Source organism: Neopsephotus bourkii, unplaced genomic scaffold (assembly GCF_033783945.1).
Source record: "Neopsephotus bourkii isolate Nb327-2 ecotype Australia unplaced genomic scaffold, CSIRO-AGI_Nbou_v1 NB_346, whole genome shotgun sequence".
Taxonomy (NCBI): Eukaryota; Metazoa; Chordata; class Aves; order Psittaciformes; family Psittacidae; genus Neopsephotus; species Neopsephotus bourkii.
The window spans coordinates 530,152-543,947 of record NW_026900852.1 but is presented as its reverse complement, the minus strand read 5'-3'; the positions used below and the strand labels follow the sequence as shown (position 1 = coordinate 543,947).

Sequence of the window (13,796 nt, the reverse complement as noted above, 5' to 3'; positions counted from 1 at the left end):
CAAGTCAGAGAATGCCATTCAATGCTTATCAAAGGACATGAGAACACAGAATGCTTTTCACACCACCTTGGCTGTTTATATCCTTTTGCTGGCCACCTCTCAGCTTAAAGCTGTTAAAGGCTGTTTGTTATGGCATGAAGTGGAGTTGCACAACTGGGTTCCCCCAAAATTAATGGGGTAATGATAGAATAATACTCTACTGGAGCAGAAGAATAGAAATAGTTAGGAATCCCATTAGGTTGTAATGAGGCAGCTTCCTTGTGGTTTTGCCTGTGCTTTGCTTCTGATTAGTTCTTAAAAGCAACCACTTCTAAAGCAGTACTTGCAAGCTGTATAATAGAAGCTTTTGGGAAAGCAGGAAAACTTCTCCACCCTGATTAGACCTTTCTTTTTTGTGAAGCCTTGTTCATTCACGTTTGTGTGACTTAAAGTTCCTTTTGTTTGCAAGAGGCTCATCTCTTTCAAAGAGATAAAAGCATTGAGGCAGTTGCTGTGGAAAACCTGCCAAGCTGTTCTACAGGCTTAAATCTGATTTGCTTTTCTACCAAAGGGTAGACTTGGAAGGTGTGGGTGCAGCGAGCATAGTTGGTTGTTGGCCATTCTCTTGTGTAGACTGAACTTGTAACCAAAGACTGAGGTTTTTAGAGCAATAATAATAAAGCGGCATTCACCTCACTGATCACAACTGTTTTCTCACAAGCAGGAGTTCAGATTCCTTCCTTCTGAACACAAAATTGTTTTGGTGGGGTTTGTGGTTTTGGGGTTTTTTTTTCCAAGCATGATCAAAGCAGTTGCTTGGATGGTTTTTCCTTTGCTTTTTTCATCTATTTCAACTTGCCAGAGTGTGTTACTGTGAAGGGAGTTTGTTATTTCCATTAAAGATGAATAATGGAATTGTGGCCAGCAGGACCAAGGCAGTGATTGTCTCCCTGCACTGGGCACTGGTGAGGCTGCACCTCAAATCCTGTGTTCATTTCTGGGCCCTGCACTACAAGAGAGACATTGAGGGGCTGGAGTGGGGCCAGAGAAGGGCAGTGAAGCTGGAGCAGGGCCTGGAGCACAAGGGTGATGGGGAAGGGCTGAGGGACCTGGGGGGTTCAGATGGAGAAGGGAAGGCTCAGGGGGGACCTGATCGCTGCCTACAAGTGCCTGACAGGAGGATGGAGCCAGGAGGGCTGGGCTCTGCTCCCAAGGAACAAGGGATGGGACAAGAGGAACCGGCCTCAAGCTGCACCAGGGCAGGTTTAGGTGGAGCTGAGGAACAATTCCTGCCCCAGAGGGTGCTCAGGCATTGGAACAGGCTGCCCAGGGCAGGGCTGCAGGCACCGTCCCTGCAAGTGTTCACACACCGTGTAGAGGAGGCCTCAGTGCCATGGCTTAGTGGTGGCCTTGGCAGTGCTGGGGTAAGGGCTGGACTCAATGATCCCATAGGAAGACAGGCTGAGAACACTGGGGCTGTTCAGCCGGAGAAGAGAAGCTTCATGGAGCAAGCTCAGAGCAGCTTCCAGTGTCTGAAGGGGGCTACAAAGATGCTGGAGAGGGGCTCTTCATCAGGGACTGTAGGGATAGGACAAGGGTGATGGGTTCAGACTGAAAAAGGGAATGTTCAGGTTGGAGATAAGGAAGAAGCTCTTCCCTGTGAGGGTGCTGAGGCCCTGGCAGAAGTTGCCCAACCATGTGGTCAATGCCCCATCCCTGGCAGTGTTCAAGGCCAAGCTGGGCAGAGCCTTGGGCAACGTGGTCTAGTGTGAGGCATCCCTGCCATAGCAGGGGGTTGGAACTGGACGAGCTTTAAGGTCCTTTCTAACCCAAGCCATTCTGTGATTCTGTGCTCTTAAAGGTCTTTTCCAGCCTAAATAATTCTATGATCCTATGAAACTGTTGCATGTTTTGATACCTGAATTGTTTTCTGTGGCCCAAGAGATTTCAGTTTTCTTTCCTTCACAGTTCAGTGGGGACTGCCAACAATTTCAGCTGCTGGAGTAATAGGAATGCTCAGCGCCGTTGTTGCCAGCATTATTGAATCAATAGGAGATTACTATGCCTGTGCCAGGTTATCTTGTGCTCCTCCTCCACCTATTCATGCAATAAACAGGTATGTCAACAAAAAAGGAAGTATTTTTCAGTGTCTTCAGATACTTTTATGGGTTTTCCTCCTTGGAATAATGCAAATGCAGCATTGGAAACCTACTCCTGTTCCTGTTGGAGGCTGTGGATGCTAATAGTACAGTTTCTACAGGGACAGAGCTCCTAAATCAGATCTGGAATCAGGGGAGCCTGTCACATTCACCTGAAGGGCAGCTCTAGAAATAAAGAGCAGCTTTGGGATTGACTTGAATTAATTCCCTCAGTTTCAGAAGGTGGGTACCTAAGGGATAGAAAACAGGACTCAAGTTGGGTTTCCAGGTGTGTTGGAGCTTGGAATGTGGATTACCATAACTCACGTGGGACAGATGTAAAGCACCATCTGAAGTGAGTCTGCCCTAATGCAAGTTTGACTCTCTTTTATTTTTCCCCTGGTTTTGATTTACAGAGGGATTTTTATTGAGGGTCTCTCCTGTGTTCTGGATGGAGTATTTGGGACAGGGAATGGATCAACTTCTTCCAGCCCTAACATTGGTGTCTTGGGCATCACAAAGGTATGTGCTTTACCTTGGTTACTCTGTGATGTATTTTTATCTCCTTTGGTGGGTGGCTCGTGCCATTCTCATGTTTCACAGCATGATCCTCTTCCAAGAAACCAGACTATTTAGGGCTTGGTTCAGACAAACTTTACAGTGTTCTGAGTTTACCTGAACATGGCCAACTGTATAGAAATGGCTATTCTTTGGGATGTCTCGATTCTGAAAGCATCACTAGGGTACGGACTGGGGTTAATGTCTCACTTGAACAGTTGAGGTCCTTGTGTTTTACTGGGATCTGTTAGAGCAAGTCCAGAGGAGGCCAAGGAGCTGCTGCGAGGGCTGGAGCAGCTCTGCTCTGGAGCCAGGCTGAGAGAGCTGGGCTGGGGCAGCCTGGAGAAGAGAAGGCTCCTGAAGGGGAGACCTTAGAGCAGCTCCAGTGCCTAAAGGGGCTGCAGGAAACCTGGAGAGGGGCTTGGGACAAGGGCCTGTAGGGACAGGCCAAGGGGAATGGCTTGAACCTGCCCGAGGGGAGACTGAGCTGAGCTCTTAGGCAGAAGCTCTTCCCTGTGAGGGTGCTGAGGCGCTGGCACAGGGTGCCCAGAGAAGCTGTGGCTGCCCCATCCCTGGCAGTGCTCAAGGCCAGGTTGGACACAGGGGCTTGGAGCAAGCTGCTCCAGTGGAAGGGGTCCCTGCCCATGGCAGGGGTTGGAACTGGATGAGCTTTAAGCTCCCTTGTAACCCAAACCATTCCATGATTCTGTTATTTATCTACGTCTGCTCACACAGCTAGAACAGGAGCTACGGTGAAGGTAATGTCAAAGTTAAATGCACCCTCACTATTTGTTTCCATCATGCTAGGGTTTTAAGGCCCTGAGCATTCTTAGGGAATTACATATTTTTGGGGTGATACTCAGCAAAATATCTAAGCACTTGAGTTCCTTTGTTCCCATGTGGGACTGGATGTGTGCTTGAATGCTTTGCTGAACTGGGAGACCTTGGACTGCAGGCAGATTTGCTTGATATTGTTAACTTAACCTTGTTTAGAGACCATTAGTAGGATCAGTAAGAGTAATTTATGTTGCAGATAGGCACATCTTGTTGCGTGTTTCACTGGGACGCTGTAAATCTTCATGTGTGCAAGATAGAAAACATATCTGACAATAACTCATCCCGCTGACTGGGGTGAATTTCTCTTCAGCCATGTTTTTCTCTTGCACAAAGGCTGATTCTGTTGGGGTTTAGGGTGGAATCTAAATGCTAACAGCACCATCTGCTGACTGTGTCAGGCTGCATTCCGTTGGTGATGGAAATTTCCTAGAAGAAATTTCACTTAGAAAAACCCTTAAATAAAGGTTTATTCTCTTCTGCTTCCTCTCTGCTGTTACTTCATTGGAGTGGATATGAATTAACAGCACTTATTTATTCACAGTCTACAGCAACACGTGTACGTTTTGCTTTGGAACAATGGAAAATGAATGTTAAACTGTCAGCTGTTCCAGAGAACAGAGTTAACTACAGTCTGCTCTGTTCGGAGCACATGATGGAGAGTGAATATGCCTTATCCAGCATGGCACAGCTGGATGGCTCGGCTCCAGTGTTTTGTCTTGTTTTCCTGTCTGCATGCTCATTCCTAAAAACCTCATACTGTTCAATTTACATCAAAATAGATGTTTGGCATGTTGGTTTGGGAGAGGAAATCTTAAGTGAGTCCTGGTGATCCCATTAGGCCAGTGCAGCAGTTGGGAAAGCATTTACCTCCCTTGAAATTAGTGTATGATTACACTTAGAATTTAAATTAGAGGCTTCAGCTGGATGTAAATAGTGCAGAGTCTTCAAGTTAGGCTGTGACTGAGTTTTATTTGATGAGAGGAGAATCAGTAAAGTCTGATTAGCTGGGGCAAAAGCCTAGGCAGGTTATGCCAAAGTGTTGGTGATGAAATGGATACTCGGGTAAAGTACCAGTTACCATATCACGCACTCCAAAGTAATCACATAAAGTGTGTCCACAGGAATAAATACATAGTTTGGGAATAAATACATATCCTGGGAATAAATACATAGTTTGGGAATAAATACATATCCTGGGAATAAATACATAGTTTGGGAATAAATACATATCCTGGGAATAAATACATAGTTTGAGCTAAATGCTCACCAGGATGCTTTGAGTCGCTTTCAAAAGGAGCTTAATTTGTTTGCCTTGTTGTGGTTCAGCATTTGAATAAATATATGGCATTGTCATGTGAATGCTGTAAAGACTGCCTGTTTCATGCAGGAGGATGATTTTAGAGCAAGATGCTGGTGGTCTGAAGGAAACTAATATCTTTGTATGAAATAGAGAAAGGTGCAAGCTCATTTCTGTTGTTGTTCTAGTGAAGACCCTGATTTACTGGCGTAGCTTCTGTTTGTAGGTGAACATATCTCACCTGATGGCTAAATGGTGAAGATGGGGGATTGATGGTGAATGCCCCATCCCTGGCAGTGTTCAAGGCCAGGTTGGACGCAGTTTGGAGCAAGCTGCTCTAGTGGAAGGTGTTGCTGCCCATGGCAGGGGTTGGAGCTGGATGAGCTTTAAGGTCCTTTCCAACCCAATCTGTTCTGTAATTAACAAATTTCTATCTACTTCTCTTAATACATTTTAACAGGAGACCTACAAAGGGCTTTGCTAGAAATCACCTTACCAGTGTAACAGGTTGGGTTGGTCCCTGGGGCACCTCTTATAATCATCGAATCCCAGATGGGTTTGGGTTGGAAGGGACCTTAAAGCTCCTCCAGCTCCAACCCGTGCCACGGGCAGGGACCCCTTCCACTGGAGCAGCTTGCACCAAGCCCCTGTGTCCAACCTGGCCTTGAGCACTGCCGGGGATGGGGCAGCCACAGCTTCTCTGGGCACCCTGTGCCAGCGCCTCAGCACCCTCACAGGGAAGAGCTTCTGCCTAAGAGCTCAGCTCAGCCTCCCCTCTGGCAGGTTCAAGCCATTCCCCTTGCCCTGTCCCTACAGGCCCTTGTCCACAGCCCTTCTCCAGGTTTCCTGTCGGCCCCCTTAAGTTATTGGAAGCCTGAAGCCATTGCATACTATGGAAATATCAACCATTCAGGTTTATCAATGACCCCTACAACACTGTGCCAGAGAAATGTTGCTGAAGTTTGGATGCTTAAAGCAAAAATGGGAAGTGTAGGCATTTGGTTTCACAGCATTAGCACAACCATGATTTGCATGTGAAGCGAATTCACTTCTTATCTCAAAGAGGGATGTTATAAAATCAGTTGATAATCTCTGTCTAGAAAGCCTGCATCCAGTGACCTCTATGGTAGGTAACTAATTCCTGAATCTTGTGTAAAAGGGCAGCAGCATATGGATGTGTTCTTCTCTTCATTTGCATAACAATGGATGTTTGCCATCTCCTAGTTACAATCTGTTTGTTTTCTTTACGGGTCTGCACCACATTTCATGGTAACAGTGGCTCTAGTGGTTACAGATGGTTTTAAAGATGACTTGATGTTAGGGAAAACAAAATCAAACAAAGTCATGTTATAACTGGAATGCAGCCATGTTTCAGTTGAGCCCTCCAAGACATTTGCCAATGCTCTGCAGCCTGTGTTATAACACAATGAGAAAGCTTGAAATGAGAAAAGAATAAGAGAATAAAAAGGCACCAAATTGGACTAAATGTGGACTTTTTCCTTCGTCCTTTCCCTTTTGTTCTCCTGCAGGTTGGAAGTCGCAGGGTGATTCAGTATGGAGCAGCCTTCATGCTCCTGCTTGGGATGGTTGGCAAGTTCAGCGCTCTCTTTGCATCGCTTCCTGACCCTGTGCTCGGTGCCCTCTTCTGCACTCTCTTTGGTAACGTATGTTTTTTGCTCCTCTGTGTACTGCATGGCCAGATCTTTACTTCAGTGCTGTTCTCTTTGTATGTTGCCACCTTCTTTTGATGAATAAGGCTGTCTAAAAGCTGGGACTTGTTTTATTTCCCTTAGGGATGATCACAGCTGTGGGTCTGTCTAACCTCCAGTTCATTGACTTAAATTCTTCTCGGAACCTGTTTGTCCTTGGATTTTCCATTTTCTTTGGACTTGTCCTTCCAAGCTATCTCAAACAAAATCCACTGGTCACAGGTATGTGTTTCTGCTCATTTACATGAAGCTTCCTTTTACCTTGTGCTCCTATGTGAAGTACATAGGAGTACAAGAAAATCTAAAGGCTAAATAAGAGAAAAAACAGAGTATCATGGAGATGATAAAAGCTCCAGGTAAGAAGGGGGGGTATGTTCAGAGAAAGATTAATTGGGATGCTGAGACCAGAACTGGATGTTTCCATGGGATGCATCCGAAGATGTCCTGTTTTCTCTGGGTATGATTATAGAGCAATGGAAGAAGTCAGTCACCAGTTGGACTGAAAGAAGAACTGAAAGGGTGAAGCTGAGTTGTAAATGGTGCTAAAAGAATAAGGGGAAAGCCCAAGGTTGGAGGCTGGGAATTTGTTTGGGTTTTGACATTTTGTGTCACTGCAGACACGTGCTTGGTGGTTGATTTTTAGGGGAAATACTAGCTAACTTTTTATATCTGTCACGTCAGAACCAGCTGTAAGAGCGTATCTGACCTATTTCAAGTTGTTCAGAAATGTTGATCATTCAGGCAGTGTTAGGTGATGATATATTAATGCAGTGTTCTTCTCTGAAGTCTTGCCCTTTCAGAAGGGGAAGGCTTATAAAAGGAATTACTTAAGTCCACAGGATTTTATGTTATGAACATTTCCCAATTTGTAGTTTTCCATTCAGTTTAAATGAAGCAGTTGTCTGCAGTAGAAACTAAAAGGGCATTTCATGACATTTGTATAAGCAATGAAAGCTCCTGGAGTTACACTTTGGGAAAGAAGGGGTCCCTGTGGTGAGCTACGTTAGGTGAAGGTTCTTCTGCATCTATTCCCAGGTGGTTTTAAGGATCCTACTTGAGCAAATCCCTCAGTGAACTCAGTAGCAAGTTTTGCCTTCATGTACATCAGCAGGACATGTATATGTGTGATAAAAAGATGGGATTCTAAGTGCTTTTACCCTGTTCTTGTAGGCATAGCAGGCATCGATCAAGTCCTAAACGTCCTTCTCACTACAGCCATGTTTGTCGGTGGCTGCGTGGCGTTTATTTTGGATAACACCATTCCAGGTCAGTCGTTTTACTTGGGATAACATCTCCCTTTCTGAATGGAGGTAGCACAGCGTTCCATGGAGGCAGGAGATGAGGAAGAGAGTACTGCTTTAGCTGTTGACTTCTTCAACACCTCAAGCAGACTGCTTACCACCCACATGCCTCAGTTTCCTCAGACACTGGTGAAGGTCTCCATTGTACTAAACATATGAAATAGCTGATAAAAATCAACCCAGAGTAGTCATCTTCAGGAGATTGTTGCTTCAAATACTTTAAAGATCCAAACCTGCTTCCATTCATTGGAGAGGAAAAATTTGCCTTGACTTCCAGTTACAAAATAAACCCGATAACAGCCATTCCCAATAAAGAGTTTTCTCTCTCTCTTCCTGCCTCTTTGAGGAGTCTGGAAGATCTTTCCACTGCTTTGCTGACCACGATGTTGGACACTTGGGGTCTTCTTTCTTCTCTTAACCTCTACTCTATATGTGTTTAAATGAAGGTACTTATGTATGTATTTTTTCCCCCTTTTGACTTCTAGGAAGCCCTGAAGAAAGGGGAATACAGAAATGGAAGAAAGGGGTTGGTAAAGGAAGCAAGTCACTGGATGGCATGGAAACATACGATTTGCCTTTTGGCATGAACTTTATTAAGAAATACAGGTGTTTCAGCTTCCTGCCCATCAGCCCAACCTTCATGGGTTACACATGGAAAGGCTTCAGGAAAAGCAGTAACTGCAGGAGTTCAGATGAAGACTCAGAAGCTACAGTATAGCCTTAGCTGAAATTCTATTATCTAGTTGTAGTAAAAGATGTATTTGCGGTTTCTTGCTGATTAAGAAGCATTAAAATATATGTTTTGTATATCTGCATTTAAATTCTGGAACCAGAGCTGAGACAGATTTAAAAGAGAAAAAAAAAAAAAAGCTTTCCTGTTGTGGGTGGTGGCACCAGATTTAGTGTCTCTGGGTCAAATCTGATGCTCCTCTGTGTGATTCTCAAATGCTAGAGATCCTTGCTCACCTAAGCCTGGTTATTTGAAGTGGGGCTTAGTTTTCCCAAAGTATGGAGGTGCTATTGACAGATGTTCCTACTTATGGTGATTGATGTAAGTCATTGACTGGTGTTTTTGGCACGTTCATTGCTGGCAATGGTAGTTAGGCCAGAAAATCTGAATCCAGTGAGAAGAGGGGAGGGGTGGATTTACTTCTAGTCTTGTCGCATCCCATACATTTGTTTTCTATGCATTGATTTGCACATTCCATGTTTTCAGCCCCTTGGAAACCAGACTCTGTTGATCCTGGCAAATCATGAGGGTGTTCCTTTGAATTCCTGATAATTCAGTCCCTGTCCAGCGTTCAGACAGAAAGTTTCTGTGATAACTTTGCCAATGAAAACGACTGACTTCTCATAGCTTAAAGCTGTAGGAGGAGCCACTTACTTCAGCTCAGTTTGCCTTTTCTGCCTGGCATTTAACCACCTGATTAGAGTGGCCAGGGCAGGTTTCCTTTAAAGGATCACATGTAGCTTTGGTGTTAGAGAGATGGAAAACTTCAGGCTTCCAGATGGAGCCCAGTAACAGTTTTTACAGCCCAATGCCTGTATCCAGCAGGACATTTCCTGGATAAAAGTGCTCATTTGTTGAGCAGTTTTAAGCAGTTAATGTGTGTATCCACACTGCTCTTCATACAGGGTAAGCCACATGGTCACAACGCTGCTGGCATTCCCTGGTTTGGATCTGTGCTGAATATTCCCAATTGGATATCAAGAGACGGTGCTGCCTACAAGCAGCTTATGTTGCATTGCCTTTTCTTCTCTCTTTGTGGGGCTTCTGACTGCTGCAGAGGTGATCTTGAGACACTCCATTTGATGTCCTCACCCACTGGATGGTTTCACGGGTATTGGGTCCGGTCAGGGCACCATTCAGATCTTTTTTTTTCCTGGAATAGTCTCAGCTCTGATGTTATGTGGGTGTTCATGCTCATCATGCATTCATAATTAAAAGTTTTATTCATGTTTAATGTTCTTACTATTGCAAGTTAGTTTTTAGACTTTCAGTGTGGCCCCAAAAGCGTTTTTAAGCTGTGGAGATCATCAGGGAAATGTAGTGTAATGTAATTTCAAGGCCAGTATGCTCTACGGTGCTTGCATTTTGTATTCCTGGGAAAAACCCTAACAGTAGATCCTGTATTTCACTCATATTTATCCACGTTTGACTACTGGACAGGAGCGCAGGAACTCTGTTTTCTCTTGAGTCTACTGCCAGGTGAATTTGTTATTGAAGCATGGAAGGGTTGGGGTGGGGAGGGCAAAGGCAAGAGCTTACCAGATCAGTACTGAGTAGTGTAGCATTGGAATGATTCCATTGATAACGTTCTCAGCATGCCATGGCTGTTTCCAGAAACTCTTTTATACCACTTTTTCCCATAACAAAAGCATGTGTTTGTTCCTGCTTCAGGGAACTTTCAGTAGTTTGCAGTCTCGGTGTCAATTGGACTATGTTGAAAGCTGCTCGGAAGAGTTCTAGTGTAGTAGACAAGGTTAGTATTGCCTGTGAAACCAAGTGATTTTAATCATTGTTCAAGTTTTCCTCTTCAGGTAGAGAGGGGTTAGATTTCCACATCCACTTGCAGGTAGGTTGAGCACGGAGACTCTAATCAGTGGCACGAAGCTTCCAAATTTCCCAACTTTATGTGCAACCAAAGATGTGTAGGAGACATGGGAGAGGTAAAAAATAAATATATATATATATATATATGAAAGGAATACAAATAAAAGCCACCTATGTACGGTGGTTGTAAGGATGTAAAATGCCAAAGTTGGTTATCCTATAAGTGTTGAGAAAGGGAGGCAAAAGGTTTTGTTTCATTTAAACAGTGCCACCTCAGCTCTATTGGAATGTCAAGTCCAGCCATGGCACTGGGCACAGAGCGCCATGGGGCTTTGCTGGCTTCTCCCCCCAGATACTCTTGATAGCAGAAATGCTGATGCAGTCAAGAGACGAGGTGATGAGAAGGGGCATTTCTCTTCTCTCACCTTGGGCTCTGTGTGTTCTGTATTGCCATCATATGGAATGGGTTGGGTTGGAAAGCACCATAAGATCGCCCAGTTCCAACCCCCTGCCATGGGCACCTTCCACTAGACCAGGTTGCCTCAAGCCCAGTCCATCCTGGCCTTGAATACAGCTTTCACCATACTTCAGGCAACCTTTTGTAGTGAGAAGTGACAATTACAGTGCAACGAATCCAAGGATACTTGTTCTTCCTCCTTGGAGCAAAACACTCCTGTCTTGCAGCAGAGGAAAGACCATCCGAATAGATCAGGTCCAGTTACTCTGTTTTAACTGTTGGATTTAGTTCTTTTTGTGACTTTGGGTCCTACCATGCTGATCCTGTTGCCTGGCTGAGGGAAGTGCAGTAGCATTTAGCCGGCGTGTTTGCTGTTCTAGCCCCTGACCTTAATAACACTAAAGCAAGTAGTTGTAGTTAGCAGTCATTTTTGTAACCAGATCTGTGTCTGTAACAACTCTCTCCACGTTATTATGAACATGAATGGTTAAAGAGGAGCCTCAGGTTTGTGAAGATCTGCTGAAGCACTTGTAATGTGTAGTGAAGGGTTAGGATGGAGTCATTGGCAGCCCCTTGACCATGCGGTTTGCTGCACCGGGCTGTGCTTTGTGGGGAGCAAAGGGTGGAAAGAGAAACTCCCCTTTGTGGTGCACCTGAATCCGCCCCAGAGCCGCCAGTCAAAACAGATGCATTGCTTTGTGAGGGGAATACCTCTGTATTCGTGTGGGTTTTGCCATCGTGGACCTTAAATCCTCCTTCCAGGTCCACTTTTCCAGGCTGGCTGCTGTGGTGCTGCCGGATGGTTTGCAGAGGATGAACTTGCAGTGATAAAAAGCATTTCAGTGCATCATGTTGGTGGGTTCCATCCAGGCTTTGCTGTGTGAGGGTGGCTATAGAGACCCCACTGTAAATGCTGTACTGTGTTTCTCCTTGCTGTGTTACTGCCTTTCAGGCTGAACTAAAAACCACCTGAGGAAAGTGACACCTGAGAGGTTGAGATAAGAGGGGATGAGATGCTTCAAGCCAGCATTTGAAGAGAGAAGGGCAAATATTCATGGTAGAAATCTCATTTTGTCATATCAAAGATGGTATCAATGTATGCAAAAAAAAACAAAACTTGGGACTTTTGTAATTGATATTCTCTTGTATTCTTTTGTTTAGGTTAAATTAAGGATTCTTGCTAACGTTCAAGCACGTTTTCTAAAGTCAAGACTTGCAAATTATACCTCTGGAAATTGAGGTTTCATAGCCAAGAGCTATGACTTCATGTTGTCATATTAGAGTGCTTTGGCAGAGGGACTGAAATCAGGTACCTCGCTCCTTAAAAGTTCAAACCTTAAACCCAGAATTTGCTTTTCTGCCTTTTTAATACTGACTTTCAATATGGCAACTTGGTTTGTACATGAATATTGCAGTATTTTATTTCCATATATTAAAGATAACATTTCCACTCAGGATCACGAGCGCCGTGGTCCTGGGAGGGAGTGGTATGATTGTCATGACAATGTCATGTGATGGTAGAATTTCTTCATTGACGAATCTATAGTAGTTGTGTATACTTTATTTACCCATTTTTCTGTTCCTACCAAAAAACGAAAGGGTTTCTTTTCTTGTTCATCTCCCTACTGAGATCTTGGTACTCCCGATGCAGATTGGCGCTTGCAAACTGAAATCCTCGGTCCTGCTTATACCACAAGGAGCATGTTCAGAGCATTGCATCCTATGTAAAAGGTGTTGGAAAGGGCATCATTTGTGGTACAAACAGCACTCCAGGCACACGTGGTTTAACAGCCAGCTTCTAATGGCTTGAGTGAGCCATTGGATGCTGGGATGCAATCTAAACCAGCCTGTGCTCGATTGTGTCTCCATGTAGAAACGTGCGTGTGCCAGACCAGCACAACCTATGGTGTTCCTTTCACGTGGCCTTCTGACACCAAAAGCGACTTTATTGTCCCTCTTTCCTGTTGTTTTAAGGGGGTGGGGAGCAGCGGGTCACTCGTTTTGGCAGAAAACATCCCTCTTGGTGCATGTTTCTTAGGATTTCTTCCGGCTCCCGGCCTTGGGGCCATGGGATGACATGTCCTCTGTGCTCACGTATCCATACAGCTCTGACGGGGCATTGCAGTATTGGAGGAGGCCACGACTTTGCCAGTGTTTTGCTTCTGCCCATGGGTCTGGACAGCTTCGTGCTGGGCTGCTTTGAAGTACTGGGGATCCGTGTTCAGAGCCATCCTGTCTCGTTCCAGTTTGACTGTGTGTTGTCAGCCGTACCTATTGCTAGGAGAGGTAATGGTTAGGATTGCCTTGTGTGCTCTCTGGCATTGACTACATCATCTTGCTGCCAGTCCAAATTCTTCTACTTTGTCTCTTTCTAACAACCTTTGGCTTAACAAACTATTGACTGTTCTTAGGCAGTGGGGATAAATAGATTCCTTTTCTGTTTCCCATGACTTCGTGACTGACTTGGGCTGTAAAACACTTGGGTTTTGTTAAACAGCAAGAAGAGGGGTTTGTTCTTTTTTCCTTTTTGGGTTTATTTTTTGTTTTCTGAGATGTGTAATTCTTTCATGGAGGGTTTTTTTTTTTGTATTATTATTATTTCATCTTTTTTTTTCTAACATTGCTTCATTAAACAACTAAATATTTAAAAATGTAATATTTGGACCAGATGTTGTGAATAATAGTAGATAAAGCTATTTTATTCTGTATTTTTAAAGCTGTTCAGTATAAATAAACGCGGGCATAGATGCAACGTGGCAGCGTGGTGGTACCCTTCCTTTCAAACATCCCCTTCACATTCCCATTGGCAATCCAGGTGATGTGAGGACCAAGCAGCCTCCAGGCACTCTCCTGACCCTTCTGGCTCTCAGCACAAAGCTTATCCCATGAAGACACAGTCAATTCCTTGTATTCCTTTGGCCTGCAGCTCCTCTTTTTGGTGCATCCCCGCTTCCAGCCAAGATGCC

At 44.5% G+C, this 13,796-nt stretch overlaps 1 protein-coding gene across 2 annotated transcripts in view; it reads left to right on the top strand.

The window, feature by feature from the left end:
- SLC23A2 (solute carrier family 23 member 2) overlaps positions 1-13,582 on the top strand; it is a 57,348-nt gene extending 43,766 nt beyond the window's left edge. For both annotated transcript variants that reach the window (XM_061348199.1, XM_061348198.1), the window contains 6 exons: positions 1,948-2,095; positions 2,534-2,639; positions 6,339-6,468; positions 6,603-6,740; positions 7,689-7,784; positions 8,305-13,582. In XM_061348199.1, the coding sequence (XP_061204183.1) occupies positions 1,948-2,095; positions 2,534-2,639; positions 6,339-6,468; positions 6,603-6,740; positions 7,689-7,784; positions 8,305-8,537 (851 nt within the window). In that variant the 3' untranslated portion in view covers positions 8,538-13,582. The remainder of the gene's footprint in view (positions 1-1,947; positions 2,096-2,533; positions 2,640-6,338; positions 6,469-6,602; positions 6,741-7,688; positions 7,785-8,304) is intronic.
- Positions 13,583-13,796: the final 214 nt, after the last annotated feature.